The 24223-nt window shown below is 39.9% G+C and overlaps 1 protein-coding gene across 14 annotated transcripts in view; it reads left to right on the top strand.

The window, feature by feature from the left end:
• LOC112568395 (neurabin-1-like) overlaps positions 1-24223 on the top strand; it is a 51977-nt gene that overhangs the window by 4063 nt on the left and 23691 nt on the right. For 6 of the 14 annotated variants that reach the window (XM_025245874.1, XM_025246119.1, XM_025245797.1 and 3 more), the window contains exons 2-6: positions 3418-6042; positions 18750-18862; positions 19254-19405; positions 20119-20251; positions 22374-22494. In XM_025245874.1, the coding sequence (XP_025101659.1) occupies positions 3959-6042; positions 18750-18862; positions 19254-19405; positions 20119-20251; positions 22374-22494 (2603 nt within the window). In that variant the 5' untranslated portion in view covers positions 3418-3958. Of the gene's footprint in view, positions 1-3417; positions 6043-11380; positions 11598-12361; positions 12495-13107; positions 13254-13470; positions 13570-17526; positions 17586-18749; positions 18863-19253; positions 19406-20118; positions 20252-22373; positions 22495-24223 lie in introns of those variants that run through there. The other 8 variants (XM_025246575.1, XM_025246342.1, XM_025246496.1 and 5 more) reach the window with 8 other exon arrangements.

Here is a 24223-nt window from a genome sequence, read left to right as displayed (position 1 = left end):
TCTACACTATGATAGTTTAGAGTGTATTTTCCTGGATTTTTTAAAATGTTTCATACTTAATGAGATAATACTCACTTCAACTCTGCTGCATGGGTATAGCTATAATGTATGAGAGAGCCACCTCAGTTTTGTTACTTAGGTATATTTGCATATATTGTATAACTTGATAGGTGAAAAGTCAAAGTTGATATATAGAGACTGATTCTGTTTTCTTCTGGGGATGTATGGAATGGGGATGGTGAAGTTTGAAAGATGCATCATACTGGTAATAACTGATATTGAATCACTTGTTTGTGGCTTTAGGCTTTATGCACATCACCTTGTCTAGATACCTCTGCTCAAGGAATGCAAGGAATTTGACAATAGTCGTGATCACAGGTACTGTGCTGGTTGTAGGAGTGTAGCTGAACAAATGCCGTAACAGCGAGGGAAAATAAAAAGTTGCCACGCCTGTTTGACTTCTACAAGTTTTTGGCATGCTCCGACGACAGCCCCTGGCTCCTGGAAGCAGAAAGGTCCCACCGGATCCCCCCTGTGCATCCCGCAGATCAAACGGTTCGAGGGCTGACGACAGCGAGGAGAGCTGGATGGGTGGGGAGTAGGGGAGGGGGATGGCGAATACTACAAATGTGTACTCTTTCCTACATGGCACACGTCGACACAGATACCAGACGAGAGTGCGGAATGATTCATTGAGGGGACCGACTTGCCACCACTCCTTGCTCGTTTCGCTTGGAGGACGCAGCGACACTTACACACTGACAGGCACGGGGCTGTGAACAGAAGCCATTGTAGCTGCCCCATCCAGCACTTGGGTATGTCCACCCCCCCGCTCAAATAAAACAAAAAACAAAAAAACTAGCTCAGCGGTTCATTCCTCTGTGGCCGTACAATGTTTTTTTTCCTTGTTCTCCTTATTTATTTTATTATTTGATTTAGACCCTACACGCATTGTTATTCATTTGACTGTACATCCGTCTGCAATTTCCTGCGAAAACTTATCAATACTACAGTCATTACGTCATCGTTTTGAATCGGTACCGAATATTGTTGGAAGACTTGTAATGGCATCATCGACATTTTGAATACTTCCATCGAGGATGTGTATCTTCTTATTCATAAACCGATTCACCTTTAAAAAAAAAATCGCTTCATTACAGAACATCTAAAAGGATGCAGGATGATCACTCCCACAGATGACGAAGAAGACAACATGCGGTGTTGTGGTGGTAGTGATCAACTTTATATGCATACATATTTATCTCATTACACGTGTAGGTTGCGAAAGCTGGCTGCACCTGCCAGATGGTATTCTTAACTTTCCGTTAAACTTAGAATCTCAGCATCGTTAGAACTTCTGGCCAGACATGGGCATGAGCGTCACCCGTTCCGTACTCGACGCATGTATAGTGAACGCACCCGTACGTCGCTAGTTATTGTTATCCTTATATTATAGTCCTTATCCTCTTTCGCATCAATTGTGTTCGTGGAAGCCAGAGCCCCATACATGTACATGGCGCATGTCGGGGAGACACAATTCAAGGCAGAAGCGCTGCGTGCATATCGGCACGCAGAGAGGGGCGACTCACCTGGCGACTGTCAGTTACAAAGAACGTTGGGGAGAAGGTGAGAGTAGGCGGAGGGGTGTCGGAGAGGAGGAAGACGCCAGACGAGGCGACGTCAAGTGCTGGTTTTGAAGTCAGTTGGGCGGTGTGGGCGTGACGTCAGCAGCAGCTGCTAGAAATTCTGACCCGTTGCTGTCTGCGTGTATGTGTGCACATTCCTGGCATTTAGTGTCATTTTCCTGGGATCAATAATGTGACTTGCTGCAGGGACGGGCGTGTCATTTTTTGATGATAAAGCGTGTTATGCTGTTTTAGTAACCTGGTACAACATTTTTTTTTTCTCTCTCTGTTAATGAATCTGAGTATGCGTAAATGAATCCGTGCGTGTGTGGGAAAATAGTACTAGTGACTTCCAGAGGTAGGAAGAAATATTATCTTGACAGCTTTTTGTCTTAGTGTCATGATGCTGTCAGATAAAGTACGCCTTTAGGCACACACATATGCATGCAAATATATGCATGTTAAGTAAAAGGAATTTCTTATTCAAGGTATAAGATAATACAAGGCTGATGTGAGCACATAAAACAGCTGTTGATGTATTCCTTCATTAAGCATGATGCACACGAGCATTTCCTGCCTCATCCCTTCAGAAGAAATCTTGTCAGACATAGAACTTGTTAAGACAGGCTGCCTAGACAACAACTGATTGCACTTTGCTGTGACTTTGGTTTTCAGACTGTTGCAAAGAGGCGTGGAGTTTAAATTTTTGTTTAAAAACGAAGATAAGTTTGTGCAGGTGTTCCATATTATTAAGTCATGTTGGTATAGTTGCTGCACAGGTGTTTCAAATTATTTAGCTCAGTTTTAAACACATCATGCCGGTCCCCCACCTACCCATGACTACTACTATCATCAGCTCCCCCCCCCCCCCCAAATATACTTATAAATAGCTTGGCACTCCCCTATCAGTATTTATTGCACTGCATTCCAGAGATTCCATGACACAAAGGAATGGATTTTTGTGTGCTTCAGATAATTTGTGCAGTTGGTAGGTGGAATGTTTCATGTGTGGTCTTCGTGAGAGATAAGGTTGGGTTTTTATGTTTTACAAAATAAAAGAAGAGGAAAAGAAAAGACATTAAAGTAATGAAGAAAGAATTCTCTCTGTCCCAACCCAAGTGATTGTCTCAGAATGTCTTAAACAGAAACCAGTAACGCAAAGAAATGAAAATATCTAATGCTTAACTTTAAACACCTTTTATAGATTGAATCATCATATCTTGCATCACAAATAGATGATTTTCACACCTACATACACTTGCACATATGTATGCATGCATATGCACTCACATTTACTATTATATTTTAAAATACTATCTTAAAACATATTAAAAAGTAGAGTTTACAGAAATCTGCATGTATAAAATGTAGTAAGAGCATTCAGGCTGAAATAGATTATAGGTTTTGGTGTGGGGTTATTTATAAACGTTGTGCAAACTCTGCCTTTTTCTGACTCAATGGATGTTGCAAAGCATGTTTTTAATGCCTGCTAAAATCAGAATATGCATGCATGCACACACAGATGCACACTCACACACATCTATATGCAAATCCTGCCCTTCACTCCTTTTGTCAAAGCCACACACTCCCCCTGCCAAGCCTGCTTCTCTTGCCAAACATACCAACCCAGAAGAAGCTGGGTCTTGTCAATAAAGGTGATCCAGAGAGATCTTTATGTTGAGCTAGGCTACTTCTGCACTTGTAACATTGAAAAGTTGTAGGACGACTTTTTTAATACTTCACAAGGTCTTGCTGTTCATTTGATTTGTGCTTGCTGTTTGTTGTGTTTCAGATGGCTAAAAACAACTCAGTAAGATGAAGGAGAATGGAAGCAGTTGTTTACTTCTGTTCTCAGAAGATGCCTGTTGCCATATGAGCTGACCACTTCAGGGATCGGAGCCCAAGTGAAATCCAAAGAAGAGCTCCATCATGAATAAATTGCCCTACCCTTGGCCTCATTAGTTTTGTCATTTGTCATCAGCAGTGGTCTTGTGTCCTGGCTGCAGTTATCAGTCACGGACATGTTTGGTACTTGGCAGTTCACTTTTTAACTTTAGTTCCAGGGGGAGGGTTATCAGATTTCTTTGCTTGATCAGGCTTCAGATTCAGACCAACCACCAGCTATTGCTTTGTACAGTATTTGATCAACTGCAATGGCTCAGGTCTCCCTTGTTGCTGGTGACAGCTCAACAGCATGTCCATTGAGTGACATGCATTCTTCTGTTATTTTCTTTATGGTCTCCAAAACACATTAGAATTTATTTTCATCATTTTCTGCTGGCCACTTGATTCATGCAACTCAAACCACTGGAAACAAGCAAACAAACAAAAGAATGGCTCAGGCACATGTCAAGGACTGTAGAGATGAAGTTTTACACGCAAGCAGGCATCGGAGTGGAAGCACAAAATATGGTCCTGATGCTGAAACCCAGCCTGCTGCCCAGAAACCTCCTTCACAGTCGGCATTCCTCAATCTTCGAACCAAATTTGAAGATTCTGACCATCGCAGCAAAGGTCGTTTTGGATCAAAAGTCAGCCGAATTAAAGAAATGTTTCAAGGTGCACAAGGAGAAGGTATGACAGGCACAGGTCAAGGAAGTCGGTCCACCACAGGGTCCACAACAGTGTCCACTACAGTACCTGGAAGTGGACTGACAGACTCCCATCATCATCACAACCATCACACTTCTGGAGCTGTATCTGTTTCTGCTTCTTTAAGCCCTTCTTTAAGTGTGGATGTAGGCAGATCACCAGAGTCAAAGAGGAAGAAAATGGGGGATGCAGCCTTGTCTGGCTCCAGGGATTCTGTTCTGTCATCATGGATAGCCAGGTCTCCTTCCTCTTCACCTTCAGCACCTGATCTCCTACCCCTTCATCCAGAGTCCTCATTGCTGGAAGCAACTAACCATGTCCAGCGCTTTAACTACACTCGCATGCTATTTGCTAAAATGGAGGAAGAGTCGCGCCTGGCCCAGGAGCGTGAGAAAGTTATGCGCCGCAAAACTTCTCCAGTTCACACCCCATCTTCTCCTCCACCTGTTTTGTCACCAAGGTCACCTCCTAGTCCTGTTGCTAGGAAAGTCTCCAGCTTTGATGATGTCTCAAAAATCAGTGATGTTGGCTTCATTTATTCTCAAGAAGACTTTCTTAGAAAGGATGGTATTGTAGAGCCAAAGACAGAGACCCCTGCAAATAACACAGAGGAAGAAGAGCAGAGTGAGCCATGTACAAAATCTTCTGTTAGCCATCTCAGCTCTAAACCTAGTGTCACTCAGACTTCATCCGTCTCATCAACTACAGTCATGCTTCGCACACATCGAGAGCCACAGCCAGATGTCATTGGTGCTAACAGAGTTGGTGACAGAACTGGAAAATACATAAAGAACTTGGACTTGCTGAAGACTGTTGAGAATGTTGACAAGCCAGAGCGTGGCACAGATGAACTCAAGTCTGTGCGAGCCAGGGTGACGGGAGCTTCTACTCGACAGCGTGTAGAGCCTCCACCCAAACGTGAACATTCCCCATGGAGGAATAGGCAATCAGCGTCTGAAAGTCTTTCATTTTCACATTCCACATCTACCACCAAACCAGAAAATGGAGTTGATACTTCTGTAGTCAGGATGAGACAAAAGAAACCTGCCACCTCCCCAGAAAGCAATAAAGGACTCAGTAAGGAAGAAATAGAGGCTGCTATCGAAAGGGCAGATTCCTACCTTTCTTCAATGCTTGCAACTGCTGATGCTGAAGAAGTGCAGCAGTCCAAACGCAGGTCTTGGGAAGGAAGGAAGCGAGATGATGCAACCAAACGATTTTCTTTTGACGAGAAAAATTATGTAAGTGGACTTGCCCGACACTCCAGATATGCAAATCATATGAGTGCCTCTAGTCAATCCAGGACTGAAGACATCCCTACCACTTATGTTACTTCTCAGGCAGTTCACAGGGAAGTGACATTTGATTTGGAACAAAATACAAACAATGTAGCAGAGGAGGTAATAAAGAGTGAAGGTGATACACAGAACTTTTATGCTTCATATTCTAACATTCCAGACCCTCCACCTTATGAAAGCACAACTCACTTTCGTTTTCGTACAGACAAACATGTGACAGCTGATGACAAACCTAAACTTGGTAAACCTTCACCCCCTCCCAAGAAACCAAACCCTGTCCCCAGACGGGTAGCCCCACCACCTCCAGCAGCAACTCTGCCTTCAAAGCCATTGCAGACAGAGGCTGCTCAGGTGCCGGCACTTTGTCCTGATGTGACAGAGGATGTTTTACAGGATAAGGCACCATCCACGGAATCAGCACCTTTTCCGCTTGAACCAGACTGGGGAGATATGGTGACTGATTTTGCTTCACCAGTGAACTCGCAGTCAATAGAAGTTGGTCTGAATGTCACCGCCTTTGCAAAAAAGTAAGTTCTTTGCTCTACTTTACCCCTTCTTTATTCCTCCCACTTTTACAGCTCTCAGTATATGCGAGATGAAAGGAAAGAGATTTTCCATTTGTATCTCTATCGTAGCAGTAGTGGTGATTCGTGTACCAGGAGAATCATCACAAAGCAGTTTGAAATGTCAAAAGACTCATCAGATAGAAGATATGGTGTCAGGAATGAATGATAAACTAAGAATTGAATGTAAAATATGCATTCATAAAATAACTTTGAGGAAATCTTGAATGGAGAGAGAACAAAAAGTGAAGATATTTTTTTTTTGAAGAAATAAAGGCATTGCTGTAATTGCTTTTCAAAATAAAATTCTCAGGGGTCATGGCTAACTTGGCTGTCCAAAAAATATTTATAACATGGTTTTCTTGGCCATTCCTGCCGATCAAGCTGAAAGGAGCGGATATATCAGTGTAGAACTTCCCTGCTACTCATCACCTAATCACCTGCTCAAAAGATGTTAAACAGAGCACTAAAGCAAAGAACAAAGAAACAAAAAAGGAAAAAAGGGAAAGAAAAACGAAAGAAAGTAAAACCTTTGAAATTTCAGATAATGATATAGTTTGGTCATCACAATTTTGTATACATTGTTTTTGCTACAGAAGTGCCCATGACCTGTGAAGTTGTGGGTCCTTTAGAAAAGCAAGTAGAATTAATGGCATGGTTTAGCCAGTTGCATATCAAAGACAGTGGTGGTGGGTGGTGATTCTAAGCACACTATGCAGAATTACTTTTTTAGTGTAAAACAAAACAGATTTCTGTTATTTAATATTTGATTATTTTCAGCATTATATATATATTAATCCTTATAGCTCATACTTTTAATCTTAAAAATAATTATTGGTCTTAATTTGTCTTTTACAAAGTATTTTAACTGATGGTGTTTGGGGATAAGAGGACCTTTTGATGATGTGCCCTTAGTGCCATATCTTCATAAGCCACCAGTTTTACAAAACAGTAAAGTAAATAGCCAAGTAGTTAGACCACTGGTGTCTGAACCCAAAGACATCTTGGTTTGATATCTTTGTGGCATGACAAACTTCCCAGTTGGCCTACATGAGAATGGATACCTGACTCCTTAGAGGGTTGGGGAAGTTAAGGCAAGGAGGGAGAAGAGATGGGCACCACCCTCATAAAAGAGCTAATCCCATGAAAGTATGGTCTCTCCTCACTCTTCAATGACTGAAAAAGGTCAGGGGGTCACTTTTACCTTAACCTATAGGACAACAAAATTTGACACTTATGCACACCATTAATAATGGAAAACTTCACTGTAGTTGCTGGCTTTTTCAGCTTTTATCAGCAGCACAAACGCATGTCATTTATAGCTATGGAAGCATGTGAAAAATTTACAGATTGCACAGGAGATGGTAGGATGGAGATTATTAAACATAACTTTCACAGATTTTGCATGTTGTATTACTTTGTGACCAGGAATGTCCTTTTCCAGAACAGAATGGAGATTCTGTATCATTGGAAGGATATTACCACTGATCAAATACAAATATCTAGCTGTGGTTTAAACTATCTGCCATATTTCTACTTGTGATATGGTCTCAGTATTAGAGGACTTTGTCACTGTATTTCATATTTTTCATAAACTGTGAATGTGGCATGCATTTTGTTTTCTTAGTTTTAGTTTATTGATTTCAAAACTAAGGAAGGGGGTGTCAATCAGTTTGGGCTCCATGTTGGTTTATAGGTTTTACGAGCAGTAATGGCAGTTGTGTGGTGATCTCAGCAAGTTCTGTTACATCGCATGATTTATCCAGTAGTTTTAGCTCTCTCTAACCTGACGCTATTATTAGTATTACGGCCGTTCTTAACCAATACGTACCAACGGTTAGCAAAGTGTGGCAAATATTTTATGACGGCTATATTAAAACTATTCCAAGATTGGTCAAACATTTGTCCACAATTGCCCGGTTGAGAACGGTCTGTAGTGTGAGTGATCAGGCACAATGTGAACTTCATGTCGTCATCTCAGAAAGATCTGTTTTGTAAGCATTAGTGGAATTCTACTGAACCCGGCATGTTTAGCTTTATTGCTGTTTATTCCATGTTGAATTAAGGACACAGTTTAACTCTAGCTAAATGTCTTCATTCCGGGGGAGTTGGGGGAACCCCCAACTGCGTGCTAAGGGAAACAACGCATTGAGTTATCCCGCTGCTCCTGTCTCCGTCTCGAAATTCGCTGGTTGCCTTGGCTCCAAATGGGTTTATGTGTCGTTTGCAACCTTTGTGTGTATCCATATAAATTTAGTGAAATGCAGTCATGTATCTGGATAGGACTTACGCACAAACAGCGGAAGGAGCTACGGAGGAAGCATTAGAGGCAAAAGTAAAAACCCAGAGATGAGCTAAATAAAAAGCATTAGCGGTTTCTGCCGTCGGAAGTGATGCGGTAGACATATTTAGAGTGGTCTTAATTCCTTTTCTTCCAAGACGCTAACACCTGGAGATTCTTATCAGATTGTCATTATTCACCCCTTCCCACCGTAGTGGCGAACACGTTGTGAAAAGCATCACAGACACTGTTTACAAGGCCGGCAGCGTTGTCCTGATAGAGACTACTTGCTAGCTCGACATCAAACACCGATTCCGAGTACCGCCACGGCACCACAACCTCCATCCCCATCCTCCAATCCCCAGCACCGACACAAGGGCTGCCTGACGGATCGGCCAAGTAGGCTGTGCGTGTCTGTTCGGACAATGGGGGAAGGGCACAGTCATGGTCTGTAGTCAAGCTGCAGGACACACCTACACGTGTCAGGCGTGGCTGGGCGGTCTTTGTTCTGGCGGGGGATCTTTTAGTGAGGCACCTTCTGTTGGGTTCTGGAGCCTCCGCTTTTATACCGAGACTGCTATTGATCTTACCTCCCTAAATCTCTCCCTCCCCCACCCATTGTTTGTCACTCTTGTGCGTCTTTCTGGTAGTTTTCATTATTTCAATTACTGCTGGTGTTGCCAGCAGGCACCATCAGAGATGTCAGCGCTTGGTCTCTTGAGAACCTTCAGTCGAGTTTGTTAGTCACAGCTTTCAGGACCAGCAGTTGATTCCCAGGCAAGTCGAATAGTAAGCTGTACTTCATGCTGCTTGAGTGCATGCAACTCTTGTTCATTGTAGGAACAGAAAAAGAATACTTTCAATATTTTTAGCATTAGAACTCTTATCACTCATAGAGAAATTGTCATTATTCAAAACAAAATTATATGCATTATCTCATATTTTATAGCCCTTTGTCATTATGTTGACCTTTCATTGTGTTTGCGGGGTTTTGGTGTTAGTGAGCGAGCAACGTTATTTTCAAGCTTTTTGTTATTTTATTATTTATTTATAGCTTAAAACCGGTGCTTAACAGCAATCATATTGTGCCAGGAATCAACATACATTGCTGCTTTTATTTCAATGTTTTTTTTATTTGTTATTGTGTTATTTATACAAGTTTTTGATCGGCTTTCCAGTCCTATAGAAAGTGTTATGATATTATATACAAGGTGTTTTTTTCAAGACTGTTGCTATGTTTGGAGTAAGAGATGAATACTGTCATGCTGCCATTGTTATATGATGCATTTATACTCACTGCACATTTAATGCGGTTGACTTTTTGTGACAGTTACATCAAAACACACTTGATAGGAGAGAAGCACGGAGCATCAGCGTTTTAAGTGGTGACTAACCATTGTATTGAAGCCAGAAATTAAATCTGCTACCCTCTTTTTTGCACCAGAGCTCCATCTCTCCCGCCCTTTAGCCTCTCCTAACTGCCGCCTGTCGATAAATATGTGCCATCTTCTCAGTTTTACCATGACGCCTGATTAGTCATCAACCTCGTCTATCGCCCGCTCCACTGACGGGCCGTAGTTATGAAGCGAGAGTAAGTCGTTTCCCCAGGGCAAGCGTGTTGTTTCCGAAGACCCCCCGGACACGACACAATCATGTTTCTTTGTCACCGCTTTGTAATTCCTGCTCCCGGAGGAGTAAAACAATAACTGGGGGATCTGAGTACTGCTTTATAATTTTGGAAAGAAGACAATTTTCTTTGAGTTCTCCCTGTTGCCCCTAGGCAATGACTTGTCCTCAATTCATAACTACCCCCCTCCCCAGATGGTTTTACTATAACCTGCCACAAGCAGTCTCTAAAATGGCCAGAGAGCGGTTGAGCAAAGGTAGATGCACCTTCCTCAATTTCTTAGCAGGAGGGCGCTACCTCTGAATGCGCGTGCAGGAAAGGTATGCGTGATGCCCAGGAGAAGAGAAGGGAGAATACAGGAGTAAGCGGGATGGGTGGGCTGTAGTAGGACTACATGGTTGGTGAACTGGGAAGCAGGTTTGGAAGGGGAAAGGAAAGACAAACGAACAGCTGGGTCATTACTTCGTGCTACTGTACCTGTGCTTTTGTACTTGCGAGGTCGATTTGGCCGCTTTCGCATCCTATGGAATCGCCACTCGCGGACTTCAGGAAGAGGAAATGTTTGGGGGGGGGGGAGGCATTGTCAAAGCGAAATAAAACACCCTTGACCATGATGTAAATTACTTTGTAACCAGCAGGTTTGGCGCGCTGGGAAGCTAGCCAGGTGCTCGGTGGGCAGGGAGGGGATTGGGGTGTTGGAGTTTGGCGGTGGCGGAAAGCGGAAGAGCAGCAGTACTCTTCCAGGCTACCGCTTTTCCTGTCTCCGGCACTACAGCAAAGATCGCAGTCAGTCCTTTAATTGGCTCTTCTTCCGTCGTTTTCCCTAAACATACCCCTCTTCCCCTAACGTATGTCTTTACTCCATCCCTTCCTCGCCCACCTTACCTGCTCCTACCCTCCAAACCACTATCACCTTCTCCTTAAGCTCCCTCCTCTGTTTTATAAATTCTAACAGGGTTAGTTTACTTTATTCTAGAGAGTTTTGCTTTACCGAGAAACGGAGGAGGAGTGTGAACGGCCGTAAGCGACCTGGCGATCTGCGGACGCATTGTAGTAGCGATGGTAGATGGTCGTTGAAGTCGGCGAAACAAAGGGACATACCTCTTGTAAGGAGAGGCGTGCCCGTACTTTGATTATCTTGTTTAGTGCGCGAGGAGCTGGGAGCCCTAAGGGGGTGCGCTACCTTACCGGTATCCTGCAGAACCCTCGCAGACAGCTCAGCGCTGGTCTGGTTGTAGGTGCCCTGTGTCTGTGCCCTCCTGCCCGAACGCACTGTCAGTGATAAACCAATCGGGTTCTTCGGGCCTATCTGGAAGGGGTGGGTAAGGCAGGGGTGGGAGTGGGAGAGACCCAATGGCACTGTGAGCCCTCCAGACATGCATGCTTGGGGAATGCCGCAAGTAAACCATGACAGAGTCCATGCTCACTGCTAGGGAATCTGATGGTCATCACCCCCAGGAAGCAGAAAATTCAGGCGTTTGCTTAGCAGTCTCCTCTTCATTTGATAAACTGTGGTTTCACATTTAAAAAAAAGATATATATATCTCAACTGGATTTTTTGTGGTTGTGGAAATCTTAAGGATTTTGAGTGTTTTCATGATGACCGGCTGGGTAAGTGTTTTAAAGGAGCCTCCAGTTGAGCATCATCTAGTCTTTCATGCAACATCTGGAAGTAAATGTGTTGTACATTCTGTGTGTGTACCTTCCCTTCGTCTTCCACTGAATGGCACCTCTTTGTGTCTGCTGTCTGCAGTGTAAATAGAGCCTTACATAGCCTGGTGGTGTTCTGGATGGCCAAAACTATTGACAGTTCATCTTCCTGTGTTGATTAAGGATCCACATTTATTATTTATTCATTTATTGACTTCAATATTTCAGCGGTAGCTATACTTTTACCTATGTTTTGCCAGTTGATAAAGCTTCAAAGCAAGATATTGCAGATGTCATTTTACAACATCAAAATCCAACATTCATCAGCAGTGTCAGAGCAATAAATGAATTACAATTGAAACTTCAAACAGTATCTTGTTAATAGCATGATTTTGTTACTGTGTATTTTTAACAGAATTCTGTGGTTTTGGAATGGAATTAAGGATTACATAAAACATTTCATAAAAATATCTGAATATTAAATACATTATGTTTATGCCCTTGGCAGTAAATATTGATGTCAACATGTGACTGGCATAGAGGATGCTCTTTGCAATATTATAACCACCATATTCATGTGCATGTGCAGAGATGTAGATATAATTAGAGAATAATAATAATAGAATTTGTAAAGTCCCTTTCCATGTGTGGATGTAAGCTCTAAGTGTTCACCTAAGGCCACTTCTTGTGCTGTAGATTGGTCAGTGGAAGTACACAGAGTTCCCTGAAGATGCCCAGTTTAACTTCACCTTTATAAGAAAGGCAAATCATGGTAGTGCTGGAAATGCTGGCGTAGAGGCCTTCCAGCCTCTTGAGTGAAAAGTCTACATCCACCTCTAGCTGTTGGCTTGTCATGTAGTGAGCACACTTTGTCTTCATAATCTTTGGTATGGAAGCACCACAGAAGGAGGTTTGGGAGGTCGGGGGTGGTGGCAGGGGGAGCTTCTGAGAGAAATGATGCACAGTTGTGTGCTGAGAGCTACTTTATTTACTTCCCTTTTTTTTTTTTATTCTTGGTCTTGATTTTTATTTGCTGAAGAGTAGTGCACATTAAGTTGGAAATGAAAATGTTTTCAGAGTGGAATTATCATCTTAATTTTGATGTTAATAATTATCATTCATTCTCAACAACAATTTTTTTCTGGTTCTGTGCATGAGTGAAGCCAGTAATAAGTTTAAATTCTGTCAGAGTATTTTTTAGTCAGGCATATCATCCTTAAAATCATTTATTTTAACATTCATCAACTGTCATTTGTAGCTTGAATCTTATTTTGGATGTAAGTAAATGCTATGTATTTTTGCATAAACACATGAGTATATGTAGACCATACATGCACACACACATTAATGCATCCACAAGAGTACAGAATCTGGAAAACAAATTGGTGCAAACTGATGCCAAAGTGTGAAGACCTTTTCCTTATTATGAACCTGAAGTGATGCTTGACCCGCAAATGTTGCTTTGTGGCCTAGCTCCATTCAGAAAACAGGAAGAGGGACCTATTCTTGTGAGAACATTAGTGTGGGAAGTTTCTAGAGTAATGTGCCACTAAGTTGTTTTATCACAAAGTCTCTGTGAAGTGCCATCATGCTGGATGCACGAATATTTGACACAAGGTAAGTTTTACTATCTGAGGAGATAGCCTTTCCTTTCCATCAAACACTTCTGTGGTTGCTGATTAGACAGTTTGGCGTCAAGGTGCTTTAGTACTGTTTATTTGTGGTCTTTTCTGTACACAGAAGAATTAGGTAGACTCTAAAAGATGATAACATGTAGCCTGCTTGGGTGCTGATAGCGCTTTGTCTGCTACTTTCTTGTATTTTACTTGTACAGTGCCATGAAAAAGTGAAAGAATTCGGCCATGCTTATCATAGATAAGCCAACGACCAAAACCATTGCCAGGATTAGAGCCAAACAAAGGTGTGATTCTCTGTAAGTTGAAGTGAATTATTGATGAGTCTTGCAGTACTGTTAAAGAGTATTGCAATCACCCCTTTTCACTTTTTTCATACTTGGGGTAGATCTAGCAGGGCAGTTTCTGATGGTTTACCAGATTTGGTCTCAGAAGTAGAAATAAAGGGAGGGGGTATTCCAGTACATATTACAGGCAGTGTATGTGTACAGTCTGTAATTTCAGGAAAGTTATTAATCACATGCACTCCTGCTATCTTCCTTATAGAACAAATGCATGCAGTCCTTGTTTCACTTGTGCAACATTTATTATAAAAAGACTTCAATAGACATGGGTGTAAGGTCTGTGTGTGTGTACATGTGTACTTGCATGCATCTGTGTGTATGTGTTAGAGAGAGTGTGCACACACAAATAAATATATGCGGACATATTTATATAATATTATAAAGTGATACATTTGTGCATGCAAACTATTTTAAGCATACTGACATGTACCTGTGCACTCAAACTGGGTACTTTTAAAATGCTTTTGTACTCAAATATCTCAAAGTACTATGCAATGATGTTGCAAAGTGCAAGAATAAATATGGTCATATATTTCCCAATATACTTCATAGTAAATTACTAATTAGGTTGCCAGTAAGCTTTTGAATAGCTAGATTGCTTTCTTCACAAGATGAGATGTATGCCACATATGTACATGTACAATGAAACCTCAATTTTCATCATCCTAAAACAATAGGCAAAATCCAAAGCAGACAAAAACAGGCAATTATTGCCATATGAATCAATATGAATCCAATTAATTCGTTCTAGACACTCCAACATACATACCAAGTACACATTTTATAAGAATAAATATAGTGTTTAATACTTAAAACAATAAGAAATTAATATAAAATGAATATAAAAGCTAATGTAAAGAGCTGCTGTCCCTGGAAACTTTCATTGGTCCCACGATGAAGCTAACAGGAAGGGGTTAACTTATTAGCAAGCTAAACATTTAATGGGGACAGTGAGTTCTGAGCATGGGATTATATCTTACTGCATTATGTACATTTTGAAACTGAAAAAATGCAAAATAAATACATTACATCACGTACTGTATACGCAGTAATCACTTACATATAATTGTAGTATTGACTTTGTGGTCAAGAAAAAAGCAGCAAATCACTGCAAAACAATAGAATTGTTTGGCTAGACGCAACGAGAAACAATGCCAGACTGAGCAGGAGAACACGTGGGTTTCATTGGTCCCATGGTCCAATGAAATTCGAGGCAACCGATGAAAACCGAGACAAATTTCTCACAGGAAAAAACTCGATGAAAACCGAAATCAACAAAAACTGAGGTTTCACTGTATTTCTTTTAGAAGCTACACAGAAGAAGTGATTTATATAATTGCATCTGTATTATATTTAATATTATGCATGACATTTGTGAAGCTTCTTTTAACTGCCCCTTTTCTGTAACCAGTGAGGTCATGAAAAACTGAAACTGGAAGTAGAGGTAGTGTAGTTTGTACATGTAGGTTTCCTCCTCCCTTACAGATCTTAGTTAATGGCTGGCTGTTTGGCCTTGATATAGCCTAAGGTTCTGGCCCTAGGTAAAACATCAGATTCCAGACACCAGTGTGGTTTTAATAATTATGTATTAGAGCTGTTTTCTTAAATCTAAAGAAAGAAGGAATGTTGGGTCTGTTGAGGTCTGCTGTATTTCTTTTTAAGTTCTTTGATTACTGCTACCTGGTGCTTGGCAGCGGAAGAGGTTACATCACGCCGACAGCATGCACACATGGGCTCTGTCTGTGTCAGTCCTGATTATGGCTGGAGCTAGAGATAAATTCACCCTGTGGAGGGAGGGCTCCTAGCAGGGAGTAGTCAAGGGGCACCATCCAATCAGCAAGGCTAAAATTGCTGCTGACAGCTCTTTAGGGCAGCATATAGACTTTTCTCTCTACCAGTTCTGAAAGTTGCTAACCTTTTTTTATCCACTTTGAGTTGATTCTGTTGTAAAGTTCTCTCAACAAGTATAAATAACTTAAGTAGTATCTACGAAATGCCATTAGTAATCATACTGATCCATATATGGAAAGGACTTTAGTTAAATCATCCTAGTAGAGGTGTATGAGCATTTAAATCTTCTTTTCTAGAGATAAAAGTAGCTATAGGCGATTTCTACTCTGCTTATGTGAGTACCTCAAGCAACCAAGCTCTAAAGTAAAATGGAGTAACATTTTTGGTCTTAGGGCAATTTTTAGTAGTGCACAGTGCTTTCTGGAGCTTTTGGATTAGATTGCAAAGAGTGAGGGAGAGAGATCGATTTATATATATATACACTCTGAATAGGATGAACAATTTTCAGAGAAAAATCCAACAGTCTTCTACCTACCTAGCAGCAAAAGGATTTTTCAGGATAGGTCTGCGTACTTCTTCATCCCCTAGACATCACAGATCACTTACTAATACTATTCACCCCTTTTATGGCCACATCACTACTATGCTATTGGTGTTTTAGCATTTGTCAAATATTCTTATCTGTGGAAAGCATAAAAGTATCTTTTGTTTATCTAGCAAAATGCAGTACAGTCAAATAATAACTAGTATGGCTGTTATTTAACATTGTCCAAATGCAGACAAGCAGAAACCAGTGGGGGTTGTTTTCACTTATTTGAAGGTAATCAGATAACTTGGTAATCAAGCACCTATAATTTCATTATAGCTATTACTAGTTTGGCACTTGAGTTGGTGGTGATGTGTGGTTGTCAAAATCAGGGTGCTCATCCCATTTAACTACAAGTGCATGTACAAATCCTCTCTGTCATAGAGAATGTGTGTGCAGACATGCATGCATGCTCTTGTATATGCATGTGTGCAGCCTTGTTGGACATTTAAAGCTTCATAAACCACTGACCATAGATAACTGAGTATCAGTTTACTTACTGCTTTACTGGAAGCAAGCATTACAAACATATACGTTGTAAAGTGGAATGAATGCTCATGCTTACATGCACAGCCATTCCATTATCTTGCTCAACAGCAGCTTTTGACATCATCAAGTCCAATCCCAGAAATGAAGTTTAGAAAACAAAGTAGATAGATAATGCTACCATCAAGGAAAGATAGGAAAATGCAAGAATTGAGGCTTGCAGATTGTACCCTAAAGGTTGGTACTCACCAAATGCAATCATGGCTTCATGCAGTCATGGTAAATGCAGTACAAATTTTTTTCTGATTTCCTGGACACATTACTTTAGACATCATTAATTAATTTTTTTCATTACATCTGTTTTTTTCTAGCAGCCATGAGATCAAAGTGGGAATTCACATTCATGATATCACTTTATATTGTGCAATAACTTTGCAGAGCTTCTATATGTTACCATTTTAATTTTTGTGAAGGAGTAATATTTTTTTTTAGGTTAAAAGCTACTGTGAAGTAAGTGTTAGTAGGCTATTAAAAAGCTCTTAAATTACACATTTACACATGTGATTGCTAGCTTCCTTTTCTAAGTCCAAAAATACACTGGCTTAAGAGAGAAAGAGAATGGTGTTTACAAGAGGCGTGTCATCACTGTACAAGTATTATAGCGACTTCCTTTTTAGCCTTCTCAAATGTGTACATGCCCAAAGCATGTTCAAAACAATTTAACCATTCGTAATGAAAAGTAGGCCATTTCAAATGGTTTAGTGAACAATATTATAAAGCACACATATATAAAAGGAAATATTACTCTATAGTGGCCAGTGCACACTGCATGGGTGGAGCAGTCTTATTTCTGAAGGTTTAAAACAACATCCAGTAACATTGTGCTAACTATAATAAAGAAGGAGATTTACATTCTGGAAGCATTTTTGTCAGCCGTGTCACTAGAGACTTGGACTCCTGCAAATGTTTTTTTGTGAAGAAATATTAGAAGAAGTTTTCTTTGGCCATGCTGATCTGTATTAGGATCTCTTTAGGTGTCTGTTGGGCAGCTGGCCATAAGACTAATGTCTTCTGGCTTTAACTTTGATGACTGGCATTGCTGCAGCAGGTTAGTTTTTATCTTTGTGGAAATATCGACTGTTTAAGATTATAGGAACACATTTGATCAGTTCTCTATGCTTTATTCCACAGTTACCTGTCATATTGGAAATATGCTCAGCTGCTAGGTTTAACTGGCAGATGCAACTTTAAAAAAAATCAAAAATAGAACGTTTCTTTAGTGGTAAAAGGAGTGTTGTATCTAATATGGGCATGGGGAATGAATAGAGATGGTTGACTCGTAAATTCTCCTATTTTCTTTGCATGTGTTAATGAGTTAAATTGTGCCTCCTATGACAGATTTAAGCTTTGTTGCATAGTGGTGAGTGATGTTTCATCTTAGCTCTTAGCATTTATGGAGGTTCCATCCCATCAGATCAAGCAAGGTCTTCTTAGCTTGAACTGTTTACTAATTCAATGTTGTGCATCAGCATGAGAATTTCATTATTCATTAACAGTTCTTACTGTAACCTTATTGTAAACGTGCAGTTATGCTATGTAGCATCATTTGTGCACCACCAAGAGTAATTATATAAGGTCAGCTTGTTGGAGCATCCCCTGCATTATCATGTAAAGATTGTTTGCCACGATTGTTATAGCTACATTGTATACATCTCAATTTTGTATTTTTGCAAAAGAAAAATCTAATGCACAATTTACAGTAATTACATCTCTCTCCCACTATTTGTTCATGCCAATAAGCGTTATTGTTTTATCTTCCTGAGTATATATATTTCTTATAACTTTTCATGTCTTTTAAAATATTTTAGGCAGCTATTGATTTGTTAATTTTTGACCTAAGTTTTCTATCTTGCATCATTTGCATTGCTTATGAGACAGGCTTAAAGAATATGGTTGTTTACAAGCAAAGGGAATTGCATGGTTCTTATTCTGAATTTGTTTCACATCCAAAGATGTCTATTTTCTTCTATTTTTCTTTTCCTTTTCCTTCTTCCCTCTTCCCCAGCAATTTCTCCTTTTTTACCCACTTCCTTTTGGAATAATTATTTCAGCTAAGCCACAGTATTTGCTATCATTAGCTTTATTTGATCATCATTATTATCACACTTCACATTTTCATGCATCAGAAAGTGCAGGACTAGCTTACAATTACACAGTGATGTTCACAGTATATTTATAGCTAAAGAGGTGTCCTGTGTGTCACTTGTTACAGATCTGAAGATGACAATGCCCAGGATGAGGTGGAATCAAAAATTCCTCTGAAACGTGAAGATGGTGATGGCAGTGAAGAACCTGATGTAACAGCCAATGGAGAGCCTTCAGAAGGTTTGTTACAATACACTCATATCATTTAGAACAAAAGATCATTTTAAGTAGGTCTGATTTTGAAGTTGTAGCTAGTTCAGGTTAAGCAGACTTCTCTGTGAAGAGATAAATTATTTTTATTTTATTTTTTTTTAAGGCCTACAAAGTTGAATAATTTTTAACTAATACAATTGTTGTATTCCATTTGCAGTAAGGACTTAGGATAATAATTCATGAAAAACACCAATCTGCAATGAACAAATAAAAAGAAATTAACCCTATACTTTAGACCTGCATCTTATGTGTATAAATCTCATAATAATCTTCATCTGTGTATATTTTGGTGTGTTGCTTTGTTTGAACATTTTAATTGCAGTTTTAGCAAAACATATGTTTGTCATTTTATTTTTAGTGCTTGACGGTGAAGACCTGTTTGAGGAAGTAGAGGCGCATGTACCCTACATAGAAATACCACCTCTCTCCAGTACAGATGAAGAGGACAGTGATGATGAGTATCAAGTAAAGAAGGCCAGTCGCCTCAAGTTCAGCAAAAATCCAATTCGGGTATGTTTCCTTAGACTTACATGCACAGGTATAGTCTCTCAATTTTACACTCTGAAACTGATTCTTTTTTATTAGATACTTTTATTTGACTCACCAAATATGTATTCAGTAGAATTTTATAATCAATTTTTCACCCACTCACCATCAACCTAGAGGTTTTAAATTTTCACCAGTTACTCATTTTCAGTGACAATGCAACATTTAATCATTTCCAGCAGTCCACAGGTAGTAAAATAATTTTTAAACATTTTAAAATTTTAAGGAACAATGTACAGGACAAATCAGGGGATATAGGTAACTGGTGCTTTTAATCTCCTCTAATTTGGCCTATAAGAAGGAAATAAAGTCACAAAATAAAATGAAAAAAATCAATAAAATTGAAAATGACTTAAAAATTTAAAACAAAGTAATTGTTTGTGAAATTTCTTTTATTTGAAATACACTAAAAAGGGTAAAATTATTTTTGCCTTAGGTCTTGGAATTTTCTTTAATGCATAAAACTTAGAAAATGAAATTGTGAGGAGCCCCGGAGTATTCCAAGTTCCAAGAGTGCCCCACACAACTGTAATGGAGGACTGAGGGTCAGAAACCCCCCAGCAATTTTATGGGTGGGAAATACTAATATGAGTTTGATGAATGATTATGTATAGTAGACAAACAAATGATCATTGAAACGCCAAAAAAACTGAAGTGTGAAATGCTCATTTTTACAGGTCTTTCCAACATATAGCACAATAGAATATGACAGGCGAAATGAAGATGTTGACCCAGTATCAGCATCCGCTGAATATGAACTGGAAAAGCGAGTCGAAAAAATGGATGTATTTGAAGTTGACTTGCTGAAAGGTACATTCTAATTTTCTCTTTGAAAATTGTATTTGTTTTATTGTCTTTTCTTTAGTGCCGTTGAAGTTTGAACCATTTTATTTTTAATTAAAGTGAAAAGGTTTGCTAATAATTAAACAGCAGTTGATAACTGGCCATTAAGTTTGTACTTAAATGCTAACTAAATACTAACTTTTTACTAAATGCTAGCTTTATCACACCTGACCAGCTGTGGAATGGAATTTCAAGTTGGGACACGATGTTATTATTATACTCAAGTGTACTAACATATATTACAATAATGCCCGTCTGATGTAATATGCTTCTTATCAAAAGGTTTGATACTGCTTTAGACCAGTTAAAATGATGGTCAAGTATTTGCCACAGTCTTTCTGATGTTTGCCTTATTGCTAGTCATTAAAAACTCTTATTGTTTTTAAAAAAAAACCTCTTGTGTTTGAACATTGATGTTAAAGTATCAAATGAAAATAAATCCTCATTAGAATAGCTTTGTCCACGACTAGTCGCCAGCCAGTTTTTGTGATGTAACAGAACCACCCAAATTATATATTTTTGGATTTGGAAAGCAAACCTTTACAGAGGACAGCATTGATACTTGGAAGTAAGAGTCAGCAGATAGACACAAAATTTAAAATAATTTTCCTTCAAAAATGTCTGTTATCCTGCTCCGAGTAGAATTTTCTGAATCATCAAAAACTAGCAAGAGAGAGAAAGAATCAGATTAAAAAAAATAGAAAAATGAATGGGCTACCATTTTTCACTTGTTCATGTAATGTTCTCCCTCAGTGTATTAATATCATATTCATCAGCTCAAAGTTTTAGTTTTGCAGACACATTTGGAAAAGTTGCATTCAGCATTTTAGGCTACCCTTCCAGAAGTTTTAGAAAGGCATTATTGTCTACATCTGTCACCACCAACTATATGTTAAGCTGACTACATGTTTAATTTCCCAAGCCCTCGACTTTGAGACATAAAAGCACTGTGAGAAGTTTGTAGCGCATATAGACGGTGTTTTGTTCCAAGCATTTTTAATTCTGGTAGAACATTTCAGTATGGGCTCATAAAGACAATAGTTGGTTGTTTCCTAAGTCCTACAGCACCGGTTACAGTGTATAACAATTTTGTTTTTGCGTTATCAGTTGAAAATTATTTTCATTTGTGCAAGAGAAGGTTTAGGCAGCGAATATTCAAACTTCTTTGTGACATTGAACATTTTTTTACGGGGGAGGAGGCGGGTTTGATGAAAGGAATATAGATGAAAGATGGATTGGCAGTGGGACGGGTGGTGGTGGTGTGAAACTAGCGTGTTCAACCATCCTTTTCACTACGTGACTTACGAAGGATTAAGACGATGTCTTACTAGGACATCTCACGACGAAGGGAATAAGAAGCATTTTATCAGATGATCCAGTCACTGGGTCTCAGAGCTTCAGCAGCAAGAGATTGCCAGTGGGGAGTGGAGGGCAAGTGGGGGTAGGAGATGGATGTGTAGAAAGGGAGAGAAGGAAGGACTTGTTTGGAAAGAAAGAGCTATATATCCTCCAAGATCCAGACAGCTCGCGAATTACACTATATTTTATTTTGACATATCTCGAGTTAAGAAATCGACACACAAATCGTCTTTTCGAGTCTATCGTCGGTAAATTACCTTGAAGAAAGGTGTTTATAGTTTTGTTTTTTTTAAATACTGGAGTGACCATTACATGCAATTTTAACAGCTCACTAAGGAGATATTTAGCGCTTTTAAATGTGTAGTAGCTGTCCTCGTGAAGGGATATGCATTACAGTGTAAGCAGGTGACGGCAATAGTGAAATAGTCATAAAAAGAGAGGTGATTTTTTTTCCCATCTTTTATCTAGAATTACCTCAATAAAATCAGTGTGCGTGCGCCAGTACGTGCACATGCTTTAAGAAAATGTTTTACAGTTAGTAGTTAATATGAAGTTAAAACCCTACCCACCTCTTCCTAGAATTATTACTGTTTTGACATCGCAGGAAAACGACAGCAGTTTAGACCGATAAAACCTCATAGCTCCTAGGTTTTCGGAATCTTATTGGCACATCTTGCCTCGAGAGCGGTTTTGTGTTCAAACGTGCGTACAAGCATCCTTTTCTGTGCAGGCTCAGAAGGTCTAGGACTGAGCATCATTGGCATGGGAGTTGGCGCTGACGCGGGCCTAGAGAAGCTTGGCATTTTCATCAAGACCTTGACAGAAGGAGGGGCAGCGCAGCAAGACGGGAGGTAAGATAACGGTCTGTGAGGTACACGTCAGCGGTGGCGCGGCGCTGTCATGGCAAACTGTCGGTTCACCTTCCTCCCTCAACTCCACGAGCAAAGAAGGAATGGCTTCCTGGAAATCCGCAAGACGCTGCCACGATACCATGCTTCTTGCGCTTGAATAGGTGTTCGCGTGTGTGTGTGCGCGCGCGCGTGCTGCTTTGCGTGTGCTCGTCTTTCGTTACCCAGGAAAATGATTTTAACAGGCAGGCAAAGGTCGAGACCCTCGTTACTGTGCATACTTGTGGATGCCACAGGCTTCAGACAAAAATTTGGTGTTGTTTTTATACATGTGGCTTAGGGCGAGGGGTGGTCGGGTACAGAGGGAAGGAGAAGGTAACGTTATAAAAAGAAGAATACATGTACACTGAGGCCACGCGACCGACCGTTGGTTTGTTGGTTTGTCGTCAGCTGATTGTATTCAGGCCGCGAAAGCGAGCGGTGACAGCTGAGGTCATGCAAACCTAGTGATCTCTGCGGTGAAGGGTTGCGTGGCGGGGACAGCCGGGCACAAAGGGTGGGGGGTAAGGGAAAGAGAGCATCCACGTTCGCTGCCAAACCGGAAATCTTTAAGTGCCAGCCTGAAAAAGCAGTATTATTACAAAACTACTAATTACCGCAAGCAGAAACAGGGAAGAAAATAACGGTTGCTTAGGGGCGCTGGGAAGGATTTGTTGTGAAAACACTACCGTAACTGTCAGTCACTGTTAGAATTACATCTGGGAAATTTTTAGCCTGATAGGTCTCGGAAGGAGTCATGCACTTCAAGAGCACGTTCTGCTGTTTTAGTCACCCACACTGTACCACAAATGTCTTCTGGCCACAAAAAGTCTGAAATAATGCTTGAAAATTGAAAAGTAAAGTTTATTTGGGTTGGATCATAGAAGCGACCATTGGGAAACTTTCAGTTGTGTAGTGAGTTGAAGGAAATTTCATAAATGTAAGCAGTAGCCTAAGAAAGAGTGGAGTTAAGGTAGAGAATGTAGATCCAACTTAGCTGTGTCATGGGGAAAGTCAACAGAGAACATAAATCTGGCTTGCATAGGTAGCTGTTTCAAGGATAACCAGGAAAACATACAGGGTGTAAAATTAGTCGTCTTAGGGAGATTTTAAAACATGATTTGTATGGTTCTAGGGGATTGGGTCACAGTAAAAGATAACTAATCACAGTACATGATGAGATAAAATTCTGTAGAAATGTTGAGGCACAAACAGCCAAGGCTAAATAAAAGAGTGTGTGTGTGTTTTAGAGAGAGAGATTGCTCATCTACACCTACTGCTATTGATGTTAAAATTGTATAAGGAAATTTTAAATTTATGTTGAAATTCATTTACATTCTTAGGGGGAAGAAACCATTTCCTTAGGTGGTTTTTTTTTTTAAAGTGTTATTGAAAAGGGGGATTGGGGTTCAAGGAGTAACTCTAGAAAGTGCAGAATTAATAAGTCTATCAAAGTTATAAATTATACCTGCAAAAAAATAATGTTGAAAGTAAGCAATTACACCTTGATGACCATTGTTGCCAGCTATACTAAGGATATATGTCACATAAAACTGTCCACTTCATAGACTCTAATTGAGTCAGTTTTAGTTAACAGATGATTACTTTACACTCTTGTTAGCTCTGTTCAACAGGTATCTAGCATAACCTTTCACAACTGTAGAAGTTAATTGCCATCCTTGTTTTGCTTCTT

The sequence above is a fragment of the Pomacea canaliculata genome, linkage group LG1 (genome assembly GCF_003073045.1).
Source record: "Pomacea canaliculata isolate SZHN2017 linkage group LG1, ASM307304v1, whole genome shotgun sequence".
Lineage (NCBI taxonomy): Eukaryota > Metazoa > Mollusca > Gastropoda > Architaenioglossa > Ampullariidae > Pomacea > Pomacea canaliculata.
The sequence above is the reverse complement of the archived record's forward strand: the minus strand, read 5'-3'. Positions and strand labels throughout refer to the sequence as shown.